Source organism: Bufo gargarizans, chromosome 1, assembly GCF_014858855.1.
Source record: "Bufo gargarizans isolate SCDJY-AF-19 chromosome 1, ASM1485885v1, whole genome shotgun sequence".
Taxonomy (NCBI): Eukaryota; Metazoa; Chordata; class Amphibia; order Anura; family Bufonidae; genus Bufo; species Bufo gargarizans.
This window is the reverse complement of record NC_058080.1, coordinates 546,888,476-546,914,114: the sequence shown is the minus strand read 5'-3', so window position 1 is coordinate 546,914,114 and position 25,639 is coordinate 546,888,476. Positions and strand designations below refer to the sequence as shown.

The window sequence follows — 25,639 nt, the reverse complement described above, 5'->3', positions numbered from 1 at the left end:
GGGTGATGCAGCGGCGACTGTGCTGGCATCATGAGTGACACGGGTGCCAGGGAGCAGGGCAAGTATGACCTGTATGTGGTGCCCTGGCATTTTGGGGGGCATTATAGGGGTTGGATAGTGGATAGAGCTGGCTACTGCAGCGCTTCTATGAAATCCTATTTATAAAATCCTGGAGAAGCTCTTTAAAGGGATTCTGTCACCTCGTTTTAGCTTATAGAGATGCAGACATGCACGGCTAGATTGCCGCTAGCATGTCCGCAATTTACTGGTCCTATAGGGCTGTGTTCTTTTATTGTGTTTAAAAAATGATTTGATAGATATGTAAATGAGCTTTGTAAGGAGCCCAAGGGGCTGTACTCACCTTCTTGGTGCACAGCCACGCCCCCTGTGAAGGAGCCCAGCACCGCCTGCGTCCTCTGAATCTCCTCCTAGCTCACAGTTAGATTGCTGTAATCTCGCGATGCGAGAGCTCGCGCATGCGCAGTGACGGTATAGTGTTCCTTCCCTGTGCTGGCATCAGCCTCAGGGTAGGAACTGCGCACGTGCTAGCTCGCGCATCGCGAGATTACCGCGATCTAACTGAACAAGGAGGAGATTCGGAGGACGCAAGCGGGGCTGCGCTCCTTCACAGGGGGCGTGGCTGGGCACCAAGAAGGTTCGTACAGCCCCTTGGGAACCTTACCAGGGTCATTTACATATCTACATATTTACATATCTATAAAATCATTTTTTGAACACAATAAAAGCACACTGTCCTATAGGACAGATATATTGCGGACATGCTAGCTGTGCATGTCCGCATCTCTATAACCTAAAACGAGGTGACAGAATCCCTTTAACACTAGAGACCTCATGAAATGGTGAACATTTTAAAAATACCGGTATATGTTGTTTCTCAATTAGTTTTTACACAGCAGCAATACCTGTCCCCTCCATACATAAATCAACCCTATAATTTATTTTCCTCCACAAGGGGGCAGCATGTGTCTATGTTAAGTTGCTATCCATTCACTGCCCAACCATGGTAATAAAATGATCTTGATGCTGGTTTATCATTGCCAGTTATGTATATGGTTGCACAGTACTTCTGGTGAGTTTGTTGGTGCTATCACATGCAATTAGGTTTTACGTAAAGCCAGCTTTCATATTGGCATAACTGTAGAAAAGTTCTTTAAAGGCATTTTATAGAGTTGAATAAATCTTACGTGGTGAAATCTCTTATAAATTGTTGTAAAATGTTTCTACCCATGTGTCTGTGGTGATAAGACAAATTATAGTAGTTGTTACAGAATATATTCTGCCTCTAAACATTTTTTTCCAATGTGATTAGTCTATCTAGATTTTTGGGAGTATCCGATACAGTCAGTACTGTGGAATTGCATGTGTCTCTCCATTACCTGTAGTCCTAAAGTCTGGTGTCAGAAGGAAAATTGACAAATGGTTTAAAGTACAATATGATTTAAGACATATAAAAAAAAAAATAGAATTATAGACATAAGTACTTAATAGGTCGGAAAGTTGCCCAATGTTGCAGAGCACTATTGATTGTATCTTTTATAATAATTTTAGGCAAAAAGGAAGTATTTTTTATTTTTTTAAAAGGCCTATTGGAGTTTTCGCTATATTTTTCGTATGTGTGTCAAGTGGAGTAGTTACGTTTATGCAGTACTTGATGCATAATGTGAATAGTTTGCAGGTATTTTATGGATGTGTGATTTATAGTTTTAGTTTTTTTGTTAGCTTTTCATAGCTCTGCCCTCATTACCAAGTTTCCATGTAATCAATCTATTCTGTACCTGTTGCATCTCAGTGGTAAATTGTTTACCATAGGACAGAAGCCTCTGGCTGTTCCCCTAGCTTTAAAATGCGACATTTGTCCTACAACCTCCACTTAGGTTTTCTATGTGTTTACAATGTGTCAACGTCCTCAGAAATTCTCCTGGCATGATTAATGTGAGGAAGCTGCTTAAAAAAACTATATCCTTCTAATACATATCTGTGAAAATGCTGCTTTTGTCCAGATACTGTTAATGCAAGTCGTAACAGTGTAATATAGGAGCCTAATGTTTACATGTTGCATTCCAGAGCCTTAGTCAAAATAAGCCTTGAGGGGCTACTGTAGCATTTCTGTACATTATCAGCCCCTATTTCAACAACTGGGAGCGAGGGCTGCTTGCATGGAGTTGGAAACTTGACTCATTGATCTGGGAAATAGATACGCGTGTGTGTTCCTGACCAATAGCTCTAATATTGCACTTCTCTGCATTCAGATTTCTCAAGAAATAAAACCAAATCCATTTATTTGAAACAGTAATAAATACATTCTGCATCCTGAAATGTAGAATATACAGTCTAAGTCATACTTCTGTGACAATGGAATCAGCAGTGGTCCTGATTAATTTTTGTACGAACTCCCTTTAGCCCACCTCTAGTTTTGCAGATAGTCAGCTAAACACACAAAGGCAGATTTCATGCATTTTTGTTTTTGAGACGTATGGTCCACACTATTGGTTCCAGAGCCCGGTTGCAGAAGGTCCCATGTGTCATTGAGTACAGAAATGTATCCTTCATAGACTGTGAGTCAGAGTGATTTACATGGGTTTATTGAAATATATTTATTCAGTAATATAACTGAAGATTCGGTTTTCATGACTTACTGTGGTCCAGGGGTAGACTTCAGGAGCCAGTTACACCTTGCCTAGGAACCAGCCTCATTTCTGTTCTAGCCAGTCACAAATTTCCTTTCTCGTGAATTGAACATTTCCCTAAAGACCGCTTCACCCACATGCATAAGTCTATGGTAATTAGGATTTTAAAGGACCAGAACAACATGTATATTAACGTGGTTCATAGGCACTAGGACCATGTGCAGCAAGTGTTCTCCACCGTTAATCAGCCATTGTTTTAAAACCATTGACAGTGGTGAGAATGAATAACTCTTATAATCTGGTGACAATGACACCTGTCAATAAATAGTATATGTTAGGCACCAGTCAGTTCTTAAAGGGAATGTAGTGTCAGAAAATCACCTATTGTTAATCACATTTTTATGTTTAACATTTTTAAATAATTTTTGATATTATTTTTTATTTTCCATGTCTATATCTAGACAACCATAAAACCCTGCAGTTTTCGCATTGGCCACTAAGCATAATATCAGCCGCCATTTCTTGGTCTGTACAGAACACTTTACTACAGTTACCTGCTTATGTCATTCTAATCCTGCCAGTAATTATATCACCTCTGTGTATAGATAAGACAGGATCCTCCATTCGCAGTAGGTGATGGTCAAATCTTATCTATTCTTTCCTTGTACAATGACCTCTGTACAGGTCACAGAGCATGCCTATAAGACTCTACCATAGAAGTCATTGTGGCCCCCTCCTATCCATTGTGTCTATGGAGCGTCGGGCTGAAGTAAGGCAATATTTTTTAGCTGCTGTTAAGAACAGCTCAGGCAAGATGGCCACCCCCATAATTATGTTCAGGAAATATAATTAAAAAAATCTGCAATCACAAATTTTTTATTTTTTTTTAAAGAATATGTGATACTATCTGGTTTTAACTGGCAGAAAAGATTTTTGGTGACACATTTCCTTTAAAGTTGATGTTTTGCAAGCAGGAAAACGGCCAAGCAATTTAAGTGATATTTACAAGAGCCAAATTGTGATGGCTTGACAACATTTTTGGTACATGGTACAAACAAATCCTTGATGCTGAAAATTAGCATAGAGGATTTTTTTGTGTCGAGTTACTCGATTGCCTCCCGTAATCGTTTCAGCCCTAGAATAGACAGGCTAGCCTACACTCCCCAGAGGAGCTATACAATTTACTGCTGGCTATGATAAAAGGTGTCAGAATGCACAACAGGAGAAGGTGACTCTTGTCTGAGGAATCACATTTTCTGTTCAGCTGGGTGCATGATCATTGAGATGGCATTAGGGGAACACTGCAAACCAGCAGAGGTGGTGTGATGCTTTAGGCAGTGTTCTGCTGGGATGTGGATGCTGCTTTGACATTCTTTAATGTTTCCACTCTGTAAAGATTCTTCAGGAGTGAATTGAGAAGCATGACAAATGTTCAAGGTGTTGGACCTCACCACCAAATTCTTCAGATTTCAGTCTGATCAAGCATCTGTGGGCTATACCGGAAAGACAAGTCTGATCTGTGGGGCCCACCTTGTAACTTAAAGGTCTTAATCGATCTGCTGCTCATGTCTTGGAATTAAATACTACAAGACACTTTTAGAGTTTAGGCCTCAATGGGTCAGAGCTGTTTTTGCAGCACGAGGAAAGAGGGAGGCTACACAGTAAACTAAAGAATTAAACATAATATAGTAAAATCTTCCACTATAGCAAGATTTTAATAAAACTAGACAATATAAAGTACTAAAGAAATGCATCTGTAGTTCTAAAGATTGTAAGCAGTTCAGCAGTTCTGTGCCTGCACAGCTCTTCCTCTTCTAGATATGTAAATCCAGGTCTGATCCATTGAGCCCTTCTGGGATACTAGATAAACCTAGCTATACAATAGCTGGGCAGTGGTAAGCTTTAGCTGTCTGAGTAAGCTTCACGTGTTGCACTCAGACAATTACCCCAGGCACATTCCTGTCACCTGTACCTCACAGGATCCGTAAGCCAAACGCTGGCCCCAACGGCTTCTCCATCCTCATTTACAGAGATATAATGCTTGTTTTCTTAAAAGGGAATTATATTATTAGCACTAACAAGGATTACATGTGACGTTGGACTCAAGCATTTGAACATTATTCTGATGCCTTCATAAGGTTGACTTTTCTCCTGTGGCGAGGCCACCCACATCTTGTGTCCCTGGTGGCTGATGCCTAACTAAACACTCCAGCATTTTTTTTTACAGATAATATGAAGGACGTTTTAAAGAGTGAAAGCTTTTCACAATATTCAAGCAAAAACTTTAACAGCTTGGGAGTGGTTGGTCTATGTTGTGCAAACATGTTGCTTAGAGTGATGCAGATATTTTGAGATTTTTGTAAATGGGCATTACTGTGAGAGTAGTCATTAAACTGATCGGTGGTGAACACGCTGCATAGCTCAGAATAAAAATGTAAACAATTTTTTTGTTAGAAACCTAGAAGAACATAGATTTTTTTTTTTTTTATGCATATTGCCTGAGATATATAATAGAATAAGCTTGTGTGGGAATCCATATTTTAATACTTTGTGTATTTGCATTGCTTTAACAGCTGCTAAAGTACTAGAAAACATTTAGAATAGTGGCTTAAGGCGGCCACACACATTAAGTAGCTGTCATCTGAACAGTCATTCAGCCGACAGCTATCTCTCCCGACTCCCTCATGATTCCCCAATACACATGTAATCTTGGATTGACCATGCGTGTAATGACCATGAGAGAGAGGAGAAAGACCGTTACTAGACATTTCTGCCTATGCCTTTTCTCAAAACAAATCACATAGGGTAGGTAACCGACATTAAAACTTAACATTTAATGTATAGATTGCTAATAATATGAGCCCAGGATTGAAAGTATCAATAGATTACAAAAGATTCAGCCTTCCCACACAAGATGTAACCTACAGTCAACCAGGTATACATGGGAAAATGCCGACTGTGACAAAAATATCGCAATATACGATATGCCACAAGAATGCAACTAGAGCGCAACGGGGTATATTAGAATAGAAAAGAGGTATTAGAGAGACAAGGTACTGGGTCTATGACCCTATATCTCCCTCCATAAATAACCTCAAACCCCTCTCACTCAATGTCCCTATCTTTCCCTGCTCCAGACAGGACAGTGATTGCCCAGCTTCATCAAGGTATATCCGGAAAGGGAAAGGAGGAAAATATAAACAGCTGTAACAAAGATGTCCAGATGCGTTTCCTTGGCTTGCGCCAAATCATCAGGGACCAATATACCAAGTGATGTTACAAGGTTGAAATCAATGATGCTATGATCAATATAAAGCGGTTATCAATCGCTTAGCAAGACTACTTAGCTGTCCAATGAGTTCCAAAGTGTAGGTCAGCCGTAGAACCTCAGTACAGGTCCTGCGTATGGCAGTCCATGAAATGGCCATCCTCGTGTAATATCACTTGGAATATTGGTCCCCTGATAATTTGGCGCAAGCCAAGGAAACGCATTGGGACATCTTTGTGAATTTGTTCTGTTAAGTTTGGTCGCCGATGAAATCATAGGGCTTAGACAGTTGTGTGATACTATACTGTTGCTTTTCTCCTCGGAAAACAAAAGGATTGGGCAAAATTTTTTTTTAAAAAAAATCAGTTTTCTCATTTCTTCTCTCCCCCAACATCATCTGATGTGGGAGAGTTGGGAGGTCCCAATATAGAGTTGTGTTCAAAATAATAGCAGTCAGACATCACTGACCTGATCAATCACCGTTTTTGGTAGAAATTATATTTCTACATGGCAAATAATTTACTAGCAGGTGTTGTAGAGTAATAGAATCCAACAGACCCAACAGTCATGACATGCATGCTGCTGATTCTGTGTAATTAAATCACTGATTGAAAGGGGCATGTTCAAAATAAGCAGTGTGGAGTTCAATTAGTGAGGTCATTCATTCTTTGAAAAACAGGTGGCAATTATTGCCCTTATTTAAGGAAGGAAGGCAGCAAATGTTGTACATGCTGGTTACAGTGCATTTCTCTCTAAAATTCTGAGGAAATTGGATTGTTCCAGACATTGTTCAGAAGAACAGCATACCTTGATTAAAAAGTTGATTGGAGAGAGGAAAACATATCAAGAAGTGCAGAAAATGATAGGCTGCTCAGCTAAAATGATTGCAAATGCTTTAAAATAGCAGCCAAAACCTGAAAGACGTGGAAGAAAGCGAAAAACTACCATTCGAATGGATAGAAGAATAGCCAAAATGGCAAGGAATCCGCAAACAATCAGCTCCAGGAAGATCAAAGAAGGTCTAAAGTTACCTGTGAGTACTGTTACAATTAGAAGACACCTACTGTATTTTTCGCCCTATAAGACGCACCGGCCCATAAGACGCACCTAGGTTTTTGAAGAGGAAAATAAGAAAAAAAAATATTTTGAACCAATAGGTGTGCTTTTGGTGGGTTTTGAACTAATTGTGGTCTGTGGATGGCGCACTGTTATGGGGGATCTGTGGGTGACGCACTGTTATGGGGATCTGTGGGTGACGCACTGTTATGGGGGATCTGTGGGTGACGCACTGTTATGGGGGATCTGTGGGTGACGCACTGTTATGGGGGATCTGTGGGTGACGTACTGTTATGGGGGATCTGTGGGTGACGCACTGTTATGGGGGATCTGTGGGTGACGCACTGTTATGGGGCATCTGTGGGTGACGCACTGTTATGGGGGATCTGTGGGTGACGCACTGTTATGGGGGATCTGTGGGTGACGCACTGTTATGGGGGATCTGTGGGTGACGCACTGTTATGGGGGATCTGTGGGTGGCTCTTATTGGGGTCTCTGGATAGCACTGTTATGGGGATCTGTGTATGACACATATATAGCATCTTATGCTATGTGTCATCCACAGATGCCCTCCATAACAGTGTCCCTGTAGTGAATGACCCTCAATACAAGGGGTGGGGGACGGCATCTGCTTTTATAATGACAGCGGGGCCCATGCAGTGACTATTCTACTACACGGGCCCCGCTCACTGTATAATCGTATCTGTATTCTGTAATAGTTAATTATGTATATACCAGTAATCGCATAATCAGCGCTACTTACAACTACAAGCGCTCGGTAGGTAGCAGAGAGGAGGCAGCGGCGTGAGTCACTACGTCATGCGCCCACGCCGCCTGCTTCATTCATAAAGTGGGCGGCGCAGGCGCGTGACCTAGTGAGTGACGCGCCGCCCGCCCGTCCTCCCGGCCTGCCTCCTCCCTCCTCTCTGCTACCTACCGAGCGCTTGTAGTTGTAAGTAGCGCTGATTATGCGATTACCGGTATAAACACAATTAACTATTACAGAATACAGTACAATTATACAGTTGGCGGGGCCCATGTAGTAGAATACAGTCACTGCACGGGCCCCGTTGTCATTATAAATGCAGATGCCGGCCCCCAGCCCCTCCTCCCTCACAGCTGATACACCCGCCGCGCGGCATCACGGCGGGTGTATCATTGAAAATATGGCAAAATTAGCAGCATTCGCCCTATAAGACGCACTGCTATTTTCCCCCCACAAAATATGGTATGTGAAGCCAAGCTATCTGCAAGAAGCCCCCGCAAAGTCCCACTGTTGAAAAAAAAACATGTGCTGAAGAGTTTACAATTTGCCAAAGAGCACATTGACTGGCCTAAAAAGAAATGGCGCAACATTTTGTGGACTGATGAAAGTAAGATTGTTCTTTTTGGGTCTAGTGGCCGGAGACAGTTTGTCAGATGACCCCCAAACACTGAATTCAAGCCACAGTACACTGTGAGGACAGTGAAGCATGGTGGTGCAAGCATCGTGATATGGGGATGTTTCTCATACTATGGGCCTATTTATTGCGTACCAGGGATCATGGATCAGTTTAAATACATCAGAATACTTTGAAGAGGTCATGCTGCCTTATGCTGAAGAGGAAATGCCCTTGAAATGGGTGTTCCAACAAGACAACGACCCCAAACACACCAGTAAACGTGCAAAACATCATGGTTCCAGACCAACAATATTGACGTTAGAGTGGTCAGCCCAATCCCCGTATCTTAATCCAATAGAAAACTTGTAGGGTGACATCAAAAATGCAGTTTCTGAGACAAAACCAAGAAATAGAGAAGAACTGTGGAATGTAGCCCAATCATCCTGGGCTGGAATACCTGTTCACAGGTGCCAGAAGTTGGTTGACTCCATGCAACACAGATGTACAGCAGTTCTCAGAAACACTGGTTATACAACTAAATATTATTTAAGTGATTCAAAGGAAAGCAAAATCTTCAAACATTTTTCATATAAATACAAAAAAACACTACCATTTACTCTTAAAATACCCACGAGTTATATATCAGATGCATATTACACCTCCTTTGTTTCCATCTACCACTTTACACTATCTCACATTTCGTTCATCAAAAGGACTATTCATAAAAAATCTTATCCTACAATGTTCTGCCAGGGGAACATAACGTGGTTCTTACTGACCTATCCTGTATGAATAGGTGGACCCAACTTTACAACTCACTCCAATAGTGGTGTGTGAATTGTCACAAAGTGAGTCAACCCAATCCACCAAGCACGGTTTCAAATCAAATTCTACATTCAGACCCTGAGGTTGAATCGTGACTAACTGCTATATCCACCTCGCTTCCCGCCGGTCTATCTTCGCTACAGTGTCTCCCCCTGCCAGTTTCCCTTCACCAATTCTATTCCCATAAAGGTCATTCCTCTTGTTTTTTTTGATGGCCATTTTTGAAATGTAACGAGACCCTTTTTTATATTTCTTATATGCTCTTGCACCCGGGTTTTCAACTTTCTCGTTGTGCGACCTATATACTGGAGGCCACACGGGCCCTCCAGAATGTAGACCACCCCTGAGCTCTCACATGTCATTTCCCCTACAACTTTAAAATCCTTATCTTTTTTTATTTGAATGTACTATGGACAACACCTGTCTCTCTCTTTTGTCATTTCTCCTATTCTTACATCGAAGGCAAAATCCACACCATGAGAATGTTTTCTGTCCTTTCTTCCCACTATCCACAGGAATGGCACTGGGTACTAGGTGATTGCGGAGGTTAGGGGCTTTTCTAAAAATCACATCAGGGCAATCTGGGATTTCATTGCCCAAGACCAGATCATTCCTAAGCACCGCCCAGCTTTTTGTATCTATGTACCCGTTCACATCTGTATCCTTAAAATATGTTTTCGTTTTAAAGCGTCCTCCCTCTACATATATAACTAAATCTAAAAAATTCACCGCCTCATTACTAATACTACTTGTGAATTTTAAGTTCCAGTCATTTTCCCAATCAGTTCCTCCAGACCTTCTTTTTCCCCTTCCCAGACCAGCAGACAGTCATCGATGTATCTTCGTAATTCATCAATTTGCCAGACTGTGTGACCTTAGACAACGAGAAAGCTGAAAACTCGGGTGCAAGTGCATATAAGAAATATAAAAAAGGGTCTCGAAACACATGGGGTCTCGTTACATTTCAAAAATGCCCATCAAAAAACCCCAAGAGGAACGACCTTTATGGGAATAGAATTGGTGAAGGGAAACTGGCAGGGGGGGAGACACTGTAGTGAAGATAGACCGACAGGAAGCGAGGTGGATATAGGAGTTAGTCACGATTCAACCGCAGGGTCTGAATGTAGAATTTGATTTGAAACCGTGCTTGGTGGATTAGGTTGACTCACTTTGCGACAATTCATACTCAACTATTAGAGTGAGTTGTAAAGTTTGGTACACCTATTCGTACAGGATAGGTCCGTAAGGACCACGTTATGTTCCCCTGGCAGTACATTGTAGGATAAGATTTTTATGAATGGACCTTTTCATGAATGAAATGTGAGATAGTGTAAAGTGGTAGATGTAAAGAAAGGAGGTGCAATATGCATCTGATATATAACACGTGGGTGTTTTAAGAGTACGGGTCCATTCACACGTCCGCAATTTTGTTCCGCATTTTGCAGAACGGAATTGCGGACCCATTCATTTCTATGGGGCCGCACGATGTGCAGCCTGGATCCGGAATTGCGGAATTTCCGTTCCCGAAAAAAAATAGAAAATGTCCTGTTCTTGTCCGCAATTGCGGACAAGATTAGGCATTTTCTATTAAGTGCTGGCGATGTGCGGTCTGCAAAATGCGGAACGCACATTGTCTGTGTCCGTGTTTTGTGGATCTGCAAAAAACACACACGGACGTATTGAATGGACCCTTAATGGTTAAGTCTAATTGTTACTCAGACGGATCCGTCCTGACTTTGCATTGAAAGTCAATGGGGGACGGATCCGTTTGAAATTGCACAATGTTGTGTCAACGTCAAACGGATCCGTCCCCATTGACTTACATTGTAAGTCTGGACGGATCCGTTTGGCTCCGCACGGTTAGGCGGACACCAAAACGCTGCAAACGGTGTTTGGGTGTCCGCCTCCTGAGCGGAATGGAGGCGGAACGGAGCCAAACTGATGCATTCTGAGCGGATCCTTATCCACTCAGAATGCATTGGGGCTGTACGGATCCGTTCGGGGCCGCTTGTGAGAACCTTCAAACGGAACTCACAAGCGGAACCCCGAACGCAAGTGTGAAAGTAGCCTAAGCTGTGATTTTTTAATTATTGTGTGAAGTTTTACTTGCACATGTGAGTATAATAAAAGTGAATGACGGTTCTTCACTATTGGACCGACTTTAAAACCTCCTAGGTACTACAGGAGAAGAGAGGAGGAATTTAAGATCTACAGACTGGTTTGATGTGCCTGCATTCCACCTGCGCTTGTGAGTAGATCAGCTTAAAGTGCGGGTGAATGGTATTCACAGTGCTTCACTATTGGTGCGCTCACAGGAGCTGTTGTGGAACGAGTAAATCTGGTGAATCTTGTGCTTTGCCTGTATACATTCAAACATTTTTCAGTTTTTATATAGTGAATGTTTGAGTTTGTAAAGAAGAATACAAACACTGCTATTTTTTTTTGAACAGTCTAATATTCACTTTTCTTTATTTTTTTTTGAGGAACAACACAAATTTTATATCTTTTTCTTCATGTTTTGATTTGGAATAGAATGTGTAGTGTTCCCAATACATTTGTGTGTATGGAAAGCTATTACAAGGATTTTGAGCTTTATTCACTTTTTTAAACATACTGCCGTTATTTTGAACACAACTGTACATTCGATTGTCAGATGAACCCACCGCTCTCATAATCACTAGTGCTGAACTTAGAGAATATACTGTTGTCATGGGACTACAATAAAGGCTGTATTACACTGGCCGATGGTCGGCAAGATAATTGCTAACCAGCATTCATAGGAGCGCTCATTAGCGATGATCTCGAAGTGTAATACTGCCACCGCTATTGGAATTTTTAAGCAGGTTTTAAAATCATTGTTTTCCAGCGGCAGGTCGTGTGTGCAATCACAGTCTGCTGCCGGCAAACAAGGATTGATTATGGGGGCGAGTGATGGCATTAGCTACTGCTCCTCACCATACCGTGGGGGAGATCGCTGCATGTACTACCAATGGTCTTCTCCACTAATGAGAAGGGGATTGCCGGGAAGCAACGCTTACTTCCCGACAATCGCCTGCAAAATATTTTACTGTAATACAGCCCTTAGAGCTGCCTTTAGAGTTGTGACCATTGTGTGCTTTACATGGCAAATTTGCTTCAGAATACGTTGTGATTGAGGCTTTTAATTCAGCTCCCAAGATACAGTCGTTCCACCTTAGAAATCATCCCATACATTAAGCCAATTAGAGTAATATGCCTTACAAAGGAAATGCACCAAACAGGTCAACGAACATCACTGTAGCCACCCTGGATATAAAGTTTGGGCCTACCCAATTAACGATGCAGCATACTTGTATGTCTTGTGGTACTGATGCTGTTTTGCTATTATCTGTAAAGAAAATGGGGATTCCGGAGTGGGGGACCCCTCTCTTGTTGACATCCATATGCCATAACAGGTCGCATGAACAGTGTGTGTTGTCCGAACAAAATTCACTTAAAGTGGTTGTGCCACCTTTAAATGTTATTTTAATATAATTTGTCATGAAAAACGAGTTACTTTTGTAATTTACTTTCTTTTAAAAAAAGTGATCAATTTTTGAGCTATTCTCTATACTTCATTATATTTGTGCCCCCTGGTGTTTAATCTGTATAGTATTGTGCACATCCACCTGCTGAGGTGGTCGCACGTGCTCCGTTCAATCCTTCAACTGCCACCAGCCATATCTACTGTTAGAGAGCTGCAATAGAAAAGACATGTTCCCTTAGAAAGGATATGTCCACTTAGAAATGACATACCCCCAGAGGTGCCAGCCTGAAGAGAATGTAGGAGACCAATTGGAGCAATGAATGGGTGAGTGGAGAAATTAGAAGTTGTATTAAATGCTTTTTTAGCATCAGCTAAGTGATATAATGGCCTTTATTTGATAAGTAAAAGACAAAAAAAGATGAAGGCTAAGCTCTCCTGACCCTTTCATACACATGCATTCTTCGCTTGGTTGAGCATGCAGGTATCCTGAACAGGGAGAGGGAAGAAAGCGTTTACCAGACTCCTCTGGCAGCAGGTTTTCCTGAAAACAAAAGGGTGGGGCAATTAAAATCCAACAGTCTGATCTACATCTCCTCTGACATCAATGGTCAGGGGTGATTTGGGAGGCGTCCATATATTTTAGATGATGGGCCCATCCTGCTGATACGTCTAATATGCATGGCCAGTTTTAGGCTGCAACATCTTTTCTTCAAAGAGTAACATGGAAAAATGTTTGTGATATTTTGACTACTCGGTGAAGAAATTATATATGAAATATTTTAAATGCCTGAACATAAAATTCATGAGTAAAATATTTTGTGTACACTTCCGTGCAGTCATCTATGGGAAATGCTGATTGTCAGGTATTTACTACTTTTATTGCAGCATTAAGTGAGAGCTGATTCCTGCAGGTAAGGCTTCTCTATTCAGTATCATGCATTCAGATTTTATGAGCTTGGAAGGCGTTCTGTTTACTGTTTTCTGTAATAGACAGGCAGATTATGCCTCTAATCTTGTAATCGTACATTAATTAGGATGTTATTGAGGTGTGGCATACAATAAAAAAAACATTTTCTGTTTACTTTCTTTACAGATTGGTGGTTGGAGCCAGCTGTATCCTTTACCATGTGGGAGGCTTATTCCTGCTTATGACATATTTTATGGATGATAAAACAATCGTGGTGGGTGGTTTGCAGATAATACTGAAATTATATAAATATTTGCATCCCCAAATTGAAACTGCAGCAGCCGTATATATGAAAACTGTCTTGATATGGTAATTGGTGCAAAGCAGTCTTGAAATTGGTTCACCTACTCAGATATCACAGACCAGGACAGACATTGTAGCTCTCTAACTAGGACTTGAGTAAGGCTTATTTGTTGGGGAAATATTTTATTGTATGAGTGATACTGTTAGGAAGTTCAGCTGGGGTTTATGAACACTGGCAAAAATCAAGGAACATAGCTGTGACGAATACCACACCTCGTGCCCTCTTGACGTCACCTACATCGAGCTCGCGAGACCCAGCATGGTCACTTGTTACCAAAGTGTGACGTTACGCCCTCCAGAGGAGCAGGTAAGGTCAGCTTGGTACAGTTTACACAGACGGCTCCTGTCCACGCGGGCACAGAGAGGCAACAAGCTGAGAGAGCCTTTTCACTGCTGCCGTGAAACAGTGCCTTCTCAGCCCGAGAAATCTGCCACCAGCTTCTTGTTTGATATAAGCCTGGTTTGCTAACGGTATTATATACAGTGAGAAACCAACCCGAGGTAGCTTATAACTAGGCCAAAACACGGACGTGGGGATTTGTGATCGAGATACAAGACAGCATAAGATTAATTTATATATTTAATCGCCTAAAGGGCACACTAGATGACACAATATACACAAAGAATATATACAGTGGTCTGAGGTTACAGATACAGGTGATATAGGTACAACAGGGTTAAGCAGAGCAAAAGTCAGTTACCGGGTAGATTAAAGTTTCTTTGGGTTATGAGGTGGAATAGCCCTTGGCTGCAGTCACGGGGGGGGGGGGGGGGTGGCAGTGATGTCAGCTAGTTCCTGGTCTCTCCAAACACATTGGCACATTGTGACCCGCTTCAGAAAAGACACCGCCCGCTGTCTTGCATGGGCTTATGATCTGTAGCTGGCTGCTCCCCTCCCTGCCTCTGGGAAGGGTCCACCCCTCCTTCTTTGGTGCTGGGAGCAAATGACCCATAAAACCCCTTAGGGCTCATAGCCCCCGACCAGAATGTCGCAGGAAGATGGTTCCAGGCCAAATTGATCCGCCTGGCTTCCGGCTACAACTAGAGTCCAAGCATGGTACCGTTATTTGGTTTCTGTTGGGAGTTATGTACAGTACAGACCAAAAGTTTGGACACGCCTTCTCATTCAAAGAGTTTTCTTTATTTTCATGACTATGAAAATTGTAGATTCACACTGAAGGCATCAAAACTATGAATTAACACATGTGGAATTATATACATAACAAGAATTGTGAAACAACGGAAAATATGTCATATTCTAGGTTCTTCAAAGTCGCCACCTTTTGCTTTGATTACTGCTTTGCACACTCTTGGCATTCTCTTGATGAGCTTCAAGAGGTAGTCACCTGAAATGGTTTTCACTTCACAGGTGTGCCCTGTCAGGTTTAATAAGTGGGATTTCTTGCCTTATAAATAGGGTTGGGACCATCAGTTGCGTTGTGGAGAAGTCAGCTGCATACACAGCTGATAGTCCTACTGAATAGACTGTTAGAATTTGTATTATGGCAAGAAAAAAGCAGATAAGTAAAGAAAAAACTGTGGCCATCATTACTTTAAGAAATGAAGGTCAGTCAGTCCGAAAAATTGGGAAAACTTTGAAAGTGTCCCCAAGTGCAGTCACAAAAACCATCAAGCGCTACAAAGAAACTGGCTCACATGCGGACTGCCCCAGGAAAGGAAGACCAAGAGTCACCTCTGCTGCGGAAGATAAGTTTATCCGAGTCACCAGCCTCAGAAATCGCAGGTTAACAGCAGCTCAGATTAGAGACCAGGTCAATGCCACACAGAGTTCTAGCAGCAGACACATCTCTAGAACAACTGTTAAGAGGAGACTGTGTGAATTAGGTCTTCATGGTAGAATATCTGCTAGGAAACCACTGATAAGGACAGGCAACAAGCAGAAGAGACTTGTTTGGGCTAAAGAACACAAGGAATGGACATTAGCCCAGTGGAAATCTGTGCTTTGGTCTGATGAGTCCAAATTTGAGATCTTTGGTTCCAACCACCGTGCCTTTGTGCGACGCAGAAAAGGTGAACGGATGCACTCTACATGCCTGGTTCCCACCGTGAAGCATGGAGGAGGAGGTGTGATGGTGTGGGGGTGCTTTGCTGGTGACACTGTTGGGGATTTATTCAAAATTGAAGGCATACTAAACCAGCATGGCTACCACAGCATCTTGCAGCGGCATGCTATTCCATCTGGTTTGCGTTTAGTTGGACCATCATTTATTTTTCAACAGGACAATGACCCCAAACACCTCCAGGCTGTGTAAGGGCTATTTGACCATGAAGGAGAGTGATGGGGTGCTGCGCCAGATGACCTGGCCTCCACAGTCACCGGACCTGAAGGCAAAAGGGCCAACAAGTGCTAAGCATCTCTGGGAACTCCTTCAAGACTGTTGGAAGACCATTTCAGGTGACTACCTCTTGAAGCAAGAGAATGCCAAGAGTGTGCAAAGCAGTAATCAAAGCAAAAGGTGGCTACTTTAAAGAACCTAGAATATAACATATTTTCAGTTGTTTCACACTTTTTTGTTATGTATATAATTCCACATGTGTTAATTCATAGTTTTGAGGCCTTCAGTGTGAATCTACAATTTTCATAGTCATGAAAATAAAGAAAACTCTTTGAATGAGAAGGTGTGTCCAAACTTTTGGTCTGTACTGTATACCTCCCCTCCCGGGCATCCTAGCATCAAGCCTGGACCACAGTGGATGTTCGCCTTTGCCCCAGGATCGCAAAAAGATAACCGAATTATTCCTGGGACGGACGATTCATAATTCCTTATGGAATGTAGGTGCCAACATGTCTGGGAGGTATCCTTGATCCTGGGCAAGGGCTGAGACCTCCTGCTGTAGGGTTTTCCTGCAGGATTAGCTTGCCTCCAACCTGGCTGGTTGAGGTGCGACTTTATCTACCTGGGGTCTCCTTGAACCCTGGACCCCTGGGGCTTCTTACCTTGCTAGCTGACATCAGATGGTTGGGGGGTGAGAACATATTTTGCATGCACACTGACTGTACATGCCAAAAGGTGAATTGAAATGACAATCAGGGCTGCCAATAAATGATCATCCATATTCCTCACAATGGCATTCGAACAAGTGCACCTGCAGTAAATAATGTTTGAAATGCATGGAAATAAGTTATTTTGAACTAGTTTACTCAGCCTCCCGAAATATGTTGGCGCTATGTAAGAAAGAGAAATAAAGTTTTACACTAGCATTTTTTTGTCAGACTGAATCCCAGCCAGGTAGCAGCCGGATCTCTGCTGGACCCCTTTATAGCAGGGCTGTGTAGTCAGAGTCAGGGCTAGTTTTGGGTTGAGTCATAATCTGTAGAAATGTACTCCGACTCCAGTTTAGAAAAAAACTTTTATTAAGGGGAACCTGTCACCGGGATTTTGTGTATAGAGCTGAGGACATGGGTTGCTAGATGGCCACTAGCACATCTGAAATACCCAGTCCCCAAAGCTCTGTGTGCTTTTTTTGTGTAAAAAAAACGATTTGATACAAATGCAAATTAACATAAAAAAGAGTAATATCTTACTTGTGTGACCAGAGAAGTCATATTTTCAAGCTCTTACTCATCTCAGGTTAATTTGCATATGTATCAAATCGTTTTTTATACACAATAAAAGCAAACAGAGCTATAGGGGCTGGGTATTGCGGATGTGCTAGCGGCCATCTAGCAACCCATGTCCTCAGCTCTATACCCAAAATCCAGGTGACAGGTTCCCTTTAAAGGGATTCTGTCACCTCGTTTTAGGCTATAGAGATGAGAACATGCACGGCTAGATCGCCGCTAGCATGTCCGCAATATACCTGTCCCATAGTGCTGTGTCCTTTTATTGTGTTTAAAAAATGATTTTATAGATATGTAAATGACCCTGGTAAGGATCCCAGGGGGCTGTACTAACCTTCTTGGAGTCCAGCCACGCTCCCCTGTGAAGGAGCCCAGCACCGCCAGTGTCCTCCGAATCTCCTCCTTGTTCACAGTTAGATAGCCGTAATCTAACTGTGAGCAAGGAGGAGATTCGGAGGACGCAGTCGGTGCTGGCCTCCTTTACAGGGGGGTGTGGCTGGGCTCCAAGAAGGTTAGTACAGCCCCTTGGGCTCCTTACCAGAGTAGTTTACATATCTATAAAATCATTTTTTAAACACAATAAAAGGACACCGCTTCATGGGACAGGTATATTGCGGACATGCTAGCGGCGATCTAGTCGTGCATGTCCGCAGCTCTATAAGCTAATACGAGGTGACAGAATCCCTTTAATATTGTATAATTAATTTAACTTTATAGGATGCTTAGAAATGTTAATCATAAGTATATATTTTATGTTCTATCAATATAAAGTCCTTTTTTTTAATAAAAATCTGTGATAAGCAGCAAGGGAGTTCTAGTGGTGATAGATAATCAGCAGTGATGGCCAGGTCGCAGTTTTCGCCGACGAACACATGCGATCTGCCATCTTCACTCCCAAGTCCGGCTATGCAGAGGTAAGTCCTCGGAACTGCCTGCTCCCGATGACTGCATGTGTTTCAGAGCGGCGCAGGCACAGGTAAGGACTTACCTCTGTATCGCCGGACTTGGGAGTGAAGATGGCAGATCGCATGTGTTCGTCGGCGAACTGGCCATCACTGATAATCAGTTCTCACCTCTCCTGTCTTCTCCCCTGTCCCTTATCTGTCCCTTATACTAAGTATCTTCATGCTGCTCCAATGCCCTTAGCTATGCCTAAAACTGTGTTGTGCATTCTCAGTAGTAAGTTCCTCCTCTATTATTAAGTGCATAACAAAGTTTTCCAGTTTTGCATAGTTATTTACAGGAATTTTAAGTTATTTGTTCAGAAATTGTATTTCAATTAATCTGTTTTATTTTCTATCTAAGTAGCCTGATTACTTATATAATGGTGAGAAAAAGTCTGATGTTACCATTAGAGTTGCGCGAAGCGAGCTTCGGATGCTTAACCCCATAGGGACCCATGACGTATCGGTACGGCATGGATCCCGAGTCCTTAAGGACCCATGACGTACCGGTACGTCATGTATAGTTCCAACGGGCGATGATCGGAACACGGTGCCTGCTCAAATCATTGAAGTGCAAGAGCAAGCAATCAAAAATGCGTTTGCCCATCAAAATAGTACCAATCTAACCGTCACCTCATCCTGCAAAAATTGAGCCTGAGACAATCGCCCAAAAAATAAAAAAACTATGGCTCAGAATATGGAGACACTAAAACATCATTTTTTTTTTGTTTTAAAAAAGCTGTTATTGTATAAAACTTGCATTAATAAAAAAAAAAAAAGTATACATATTTGGTATCGCCGCGTCCGTATCGACCGGCTCTATAACAATATCACATGACCTAACCCCTCAGATAAACACTGTAAAAAATGTAAAATAAAAACTGTGCTAAATAAACCATTTTTTGTCACCTTACATCACAAAAAGTGTAATAGCAAGCGATCAAAAAGTCACACGCACCCCAAAATAGTGCCAATAAAACATCTTCGTCATCTCATCCCGCAAAAATTTACCCAAGTTAATCGCCCAAAAACTGAAAAAATTATGGCTCTCAGACTATGGAAACACTAAAACATGATTTTTTTTTGCTTCAAAGAAGAAATCATTGTGTACAACTTACATAAATAAATAAAAGTATACATATTAGGTATCGCCGCATCCGTGACAACCTGGTCTATAAAAATATCACATGATCTAACCTGTCAGATGAATGTTGTAAATAACAAAAATAAAAACTGTGCCAAAACACTTATTTCTTGTTATCTTGCCTCACAAAAAGTGTAATATAGAGCAACCAAAAATCATATGTACCCTAAACTAGTACCAACAATACTGCCACCCTATCCCGTAGTTTCTAAAATGGGGCCATTTTTTGGGAGTTTCTACTCATGGGGTGCGTCAGGGGGGCTTCAAATGGGGCATGGTGTAAAAAAAACAGTCCAGCAAAATCTGCCTTCCAAAAACCGTATGGCATTCCTTTCCCTCTACGCCCTACTGTGTGCCCGTACAGCTGTTTACGACCACCTATGGGGTGTTTCTGTAAACTACAGAATCAGGTCCATAAATATTGAGTTTTGTTTCTGTTAACCCTTGCTTTGTTACTGGGGAAAATGGATTAAAATGGAAAATTTTCCCAAAATTTATAACTCTTGTGGAACATCTAAAGGTTTAACGACGTTTGTAAAATCTGTTTTGAATACCTTGAGGGGTGTAGTTTCTTAGATGGGGTCACTTTTATGGAGTTTCTACTCTTGGGGTGCATCATGGGGGCTTCAAATGGGACATGGTGTAAAAAAAAAAACAGTCCAGCAAAATCTGCCTTCCAAAGACTGTATGGCATTCCCTTCCTTCTGCGCCCTATCGTGTGCCCGTACAGCAATTTACGACCACGTATGGGGTGTTTCTGTTAACCCTTGCTTTGTAACTGGAAAAAAATTATCAAAATGGAAAATCTGCCAAAAAAGTGAAATTTTTAAATTGTATCTCTATATTCCATTAATTCTTGTGGAACACCTAAAGGGTAACAAAGTTTTTAAAATCAGTTTTGAATACCTTGAGGGGTGTAGTTTCTAGAATGGGGTCATTTTTGGGTGGTTTTTATTATTTAAGCCTCGCAAAGTGACTTCAGACCTGAACTGGTCCCTAAAAATTGGGTGTTTGAAAATTTCAAGATTTGCTTCTAAACTTCTAAGCCTTGTAACATCCCCAAAAAATAAAATATAATTCCCAAAATGATCCAAACATGAAGTAGACATATGGGGAATGTAAAGTAATAACTATTTTTGCAGGTATTACTATGTATTATAGAAGTAGAGAAATTGAAACGTGGAAATTTGCAATTTTTTACACATTTTTGGTAAAGCGTTTTAAAGTTATCAGCACTTAAAGTGACAGTGGTCAGATTTGCAAAACATGGCCTGGTCCTTAAGGTGAAATAGGGCTAAGTCCTAAGGGGTTAAAGGGGTTGTCCGAGTTATTTTTTTGTCCTTTGTATGTTTCTAATGTAAGGGGTTTTCAATGCACTTCAACTACAGTGGCTGCTTTCTCAGATCTCACTGAGGATCACATGACCTGTGATGTCAGCTCTTTGCCTGCTCTGATGATGATTCATGCACAAGGAGCAGATCTGTGTCTATACATCACTGTGCTGGCCCCCCTGCATTGGCTGAGCTGCTGCTCTATGCCCTGTGTCTTCCTACCACTGGATTCTTCAGGAAAGATTAACCCCTTAAGCAGCACACACTCATGGCTAGAGGCTTTCATGAGTAGCTGTAGGCAGTGAAGAGACACAGAATCCTCATCCTGCAGACACAGAGCTGACAGACTGGAGGAGTTCTGCATAGCATTGCACAAGTACAGGTAGGGTGGAGATCCTGTGTGTATCAGCAGTGTCATTGTACAGCTGGAACTTCTAGTCCTACACATACAACATGCTTGTGGTCCTGGTCAAGACAATCTCCTGAACTCCAAACTGAATGCCAGAATGGGAAGAAAGGTGATTTAAGCAATTTTGAGCGTGGCATGGTTGTTGGTGCCAGACGGGCCGGTCTGAGTATTTCACAATCTGCTCAGTTACTGGAATTTTCACGCACAACCATTTCTAGGGTTTACAAAGAATGGTGTGAAAAGGGAAAAACATCCAGTATGCGGCAGTCCTGTGGGCGAAAATGCCTTGTTGATGCTAGAGGTCAGAGGAGAATGGGCCGACTGGTTCAAGCTGATAGAAGAGCAACGTTGACTGAAATAACCACTCGTTACAACCGAGGTATGCAGCAAAGCATTTGTGAAGCCACAACACGCACAACCTTGAGGCGGATGGGCTACAACAGCAGAAGACCCCACCGGGTACCACTCATCTCCACTACAAATAGGAAAAAGGGGCTACAATTTGCACGAGCTCACCAAAATTGGACTGTTGAAGACTGGAAAAATGTTGCCTGGTCTGATGAGTCTCGATTTTCTGTTGAGACATTCAAATGGTAGAGTCCGAATTTGGCGTAAACAGAATGAGAACATGTATCCATGATGCCTTATTACCACTGTGCAGGCTGGTTGCAGTGGTGTAATGGTGTGGGGGATGTTTTCTGGGCACACTTTGGGCCCCTTAGTGCCAATTGGCCATCGTTTAAATGCCACGGGCTACCTGAGCATTGTTTCTGACCATGTCTATCCCTTCATGACCACCATGTACCCATCCTCTGATGGCTACTTCCAGCAGGATAATGCACCATGTCACAAAGCTCGAGTCATTTCAAATTGGTTTCTTGAACATGACAATGAGTTAACTGTACTAAAATGGCCACCATGGTCACCAGATCTCAACCCAATAGAGCATCTTTGGGATGTGGTGGAATGGGAGCTTCGTGCCCTGGATGTGCATCCCTCAAATCTCCATCAACTGCAAGATACTATCCTATCAATATGGGCCAACCCTTCTAAAGAATGCTATCAGCACCTTGTTGAATCAATGCCACGTAGAATTAAGGCAGTTCTGAAGGCAAAAGGGGGTCCAACACCGTATCAGCATGGTGTTCCTAATAATTCTTTAGGTGAGTGTATTGCTGACCATCAGATTTACAGTGCTATATTTTTTTTTATAACTCGGACAACCCCTTTAATCCGAAGTCACTTTGTTCAAAACTTCTGAATAATATTGTATGGAGATTTCTCTGTACAGTATTAGAATGTATGGGCTCCGATGAGCCGAAGTAAGTTATTCACGAAGTTGCGAGACTTCGTTAAATAACTTCGGTGGTTGACTAGTACTTCGGAACCAAAGCTGAGGTCAGTTTCAAGTTTTAAAGTGGTTTTCCACTTTAAAAATCAACTACGAAGTTATTCAACAAAGTCACACAAGACTTTGTGAATAACTTCGGCTCATCGAAGCCCATACATTCTAATACAGTATGGAGACGCATCTCTGTACAGTATTATTCCGAAGTTTTGAATGAAGCGCCTTCAGCTTAAGTATCCGAAGCTCGCTTCTCTCAACTCTAGTTACCATTTTACGATGAGATTTCTTTTTTTTTTTTTTTTTTTTTTACTAATAATTGGCCACTTATGAAGGAGTCGGAAATAGAGGAAAAAATAGAGGAGTCGGAACTTTGGCTTACCAATTCCACAGCCCTGCTTTATAGTCAATGGGAAGGTGGCATTGTGTTAACATCCTGCAATGCTGGATCTAGAGAGCTCCGGCAGGCTTCTTCTTCTCTGTCGGAACAGCCTGCCGGAGAGCTGGCAGCGAGTGTGAAAGAAGCCTAAGGGTAATTTCACACTAGCGTTTTTGCTGGATCTGGCAGGGCCCAGCAAAAATGCTTCCGTTACTGATAATACAACCGTCTGCATCCATTATGAACGGATCTGGTTGTATTATAAGACGGATCCATCATTAACTCTATTGAAAGTCAATGGGGGACGGATTCGTTTTCTATTGTGGCAGAGAAAATCCGTCATGATCAGTTTCCCGGGAAGAAAAGCAAAATACAACATGTTGCGGTTTGCTCTCCGGTATGGGAACGCAACTAAACTGAACGGAATGCATTTTGGAGCACTCCGTTCTGTTCAGTTTTGTCCTCATTGACAATGAATAGGGACAAAACGGAAGCGTTTTTTTTTCCGATATTGAGCCCCTATACAGAAAACTTAAATGCTAGTGTGAAAGTAGCCTAACAGAGGTTTTATCTCTCATTTTAATCTTGCCTGTGATGACAATGAGATGAATCTCAAAGGCACTATCTCCCTGGAACCATATACAGGTGAAACTCGAAAAATTTGAATATCGGGCAGAGTTAATTTATTTCAGTAATGCAACTTAAAAGGTGACACTAACATATGAATTGTATGGTAGCCGTCATGACACATAACAGAATTTAGTGTTAGGACCCGTCTTACAGAGATCGCCTTGACGTGCGCAGACGGGCTCAAATAATTTTGTACAAAATGATTTGCCAAGCATCTCTAATTTATAAGTATAGCACTAGCAATTATTATGCATTTTTGTACTTTATTTGGTTTGCAGAGAGCTGTTGCATTGCATGTTTTGTTTTACAGTGTTGTTCTCAGCCATACCAACGTGCCCCTGCGCATTGGGATGTGCTGACTGACCCCCTTTTTCATTGCAGTAACATATGAGATAGACTCATTACATGCAAAGCGAGATATTTCAAGCCTTTATTTGTTATAATTTGGATGATTATGGCTTACAGCTTATGAAACCCCAAAGTCACAATCTCAGGTACCCTTTGCTTAGGGGGTATGAATTAAATAGCTGACTAGAGTGTGACACTTTGAGCCTAGGATAGTGAACCTTTTCACAAAATTCTAATTTTAAGCTGCATTAAAGCAATTCCTTTTCATTTGCATTACTGAAATAAATGGACTTTTGCACAATATTCAAATTTTTCGAGTTTCACCTGTATATACGTAAAATGTTGGAAAACAGTGGGTCATTTTCTGGCACTAGATTCGCACTAGGTTTCCTCATTTATTTTTAGGGTTTGACCATACGCAAACAAATCCAGAAAATCCACAACAAGTCCAAGCCAAAATCTGCATGTCAAACGTGAATTTGTTTTGCTGCAGATTTAATCCACTGCATTGCAAAGGATGAGATCTGTCGAAATTCACAGCATAAATGGACAAATCTTATTTGTTTTGCTGCTACTGTAAACTCTGTGGATAGCGGTGGTACCCTTAATCCACCATGACCTACCTGTACGTAATTCAGGTTAAGCGGTGGTACCCTTAATCTACCATGACCTACCTGTACGTCATTCAGGTTAAGCGGTGGTACCCTTAATCCACCATGACCTACCTGTACGTCATTCAGGTTAAGCGGTGCTATGGAGCGTGCTCATGCACTGAGCCAACTCCATACACAGCAGGTGGCTACTGTATAATACAGATTACTCAAATCCCAGTCACTTAACCCCTTAGATGATACAGTCAATAGTGACCACAGCATCTGTGGGGTTAGACAGAGGTAGCTCCTCTGCCTTCCGATCGGAACTCTGCAATGACATACAATGACAGCCTAGGGCCTAGTGAAGGCTCCCAGCGCTGTCATACTGAGCTGCCTGCAAAGCAGCCCGTCAGAATCCCGTAGACTGCAATAGAATACCGGCAAGCAGTCAGAAGATCTCAATTTCAAGTTTCCTAAGGGGACTAAAAATGACAGTTAAAAAAATGTAAAAAAACTAATATTAAAAATGAAATAAAAATATATATATAGCACTGAAAATCTGATGGGCAGCAATATATAACTAAGCTAAGCAGGTTTTATGCACAAAAAAAAAATATATATATATATATATATTTCCTCATTTCCCTCGTTCTTTTCTGGCCCTTTGTTTACATGCAATAAAAACTATCTCTGCCCCTCCCCCTGTTCTGTTAAGGGAGTGGATACAAGTGCTGCCCTCCCTGAGTGACATGTCTGGCTGCTGGGATAATTAGCAGCATGTTGTATGTGTAGGACTAAAAGTCCCAGCTGTATAATGACATTGCTAAGGGAGTGGATACAAGAGCTGCCCTGCGTGCTGGGAGAATCAACAGCAACTTGTAAGTGTAGAACTACAAGTCCCACCTGTATAATTACACTGCTAATACACACAGGATCTTCCCCCTACCTTCTTGTGAAATGCTCTCTCTAGTCTGTGAGC

At 41.9% G+C, this 25,639-nt stretch overlaps 1 protein-coding gene across 2 annotated transcripts in view; it reads left to right on the top strand.

Annotated features, from left to right (window-relative positions):
- TXNRD2 (thioredoxin reductase 2) overlaps window positions 1–25,639 on the top strand; it is a 137,564-nt gene that overhangs the window by 34,557 nt on the left and 77,368 nt on the right. For both annotated transcript variants that reach the window (XM_044275570.1, XM_044275571.1), the window contains exon 9: window positions 13,778–13,797. In XM_044275570.1, the coding sequence (XP_044131505.1) occupies window positions 13,778–13,797 (20 nt within the window). The remainder of the gene's footprint in view (window positions 1–13,777; window positions 13,798–25,639) is intronic.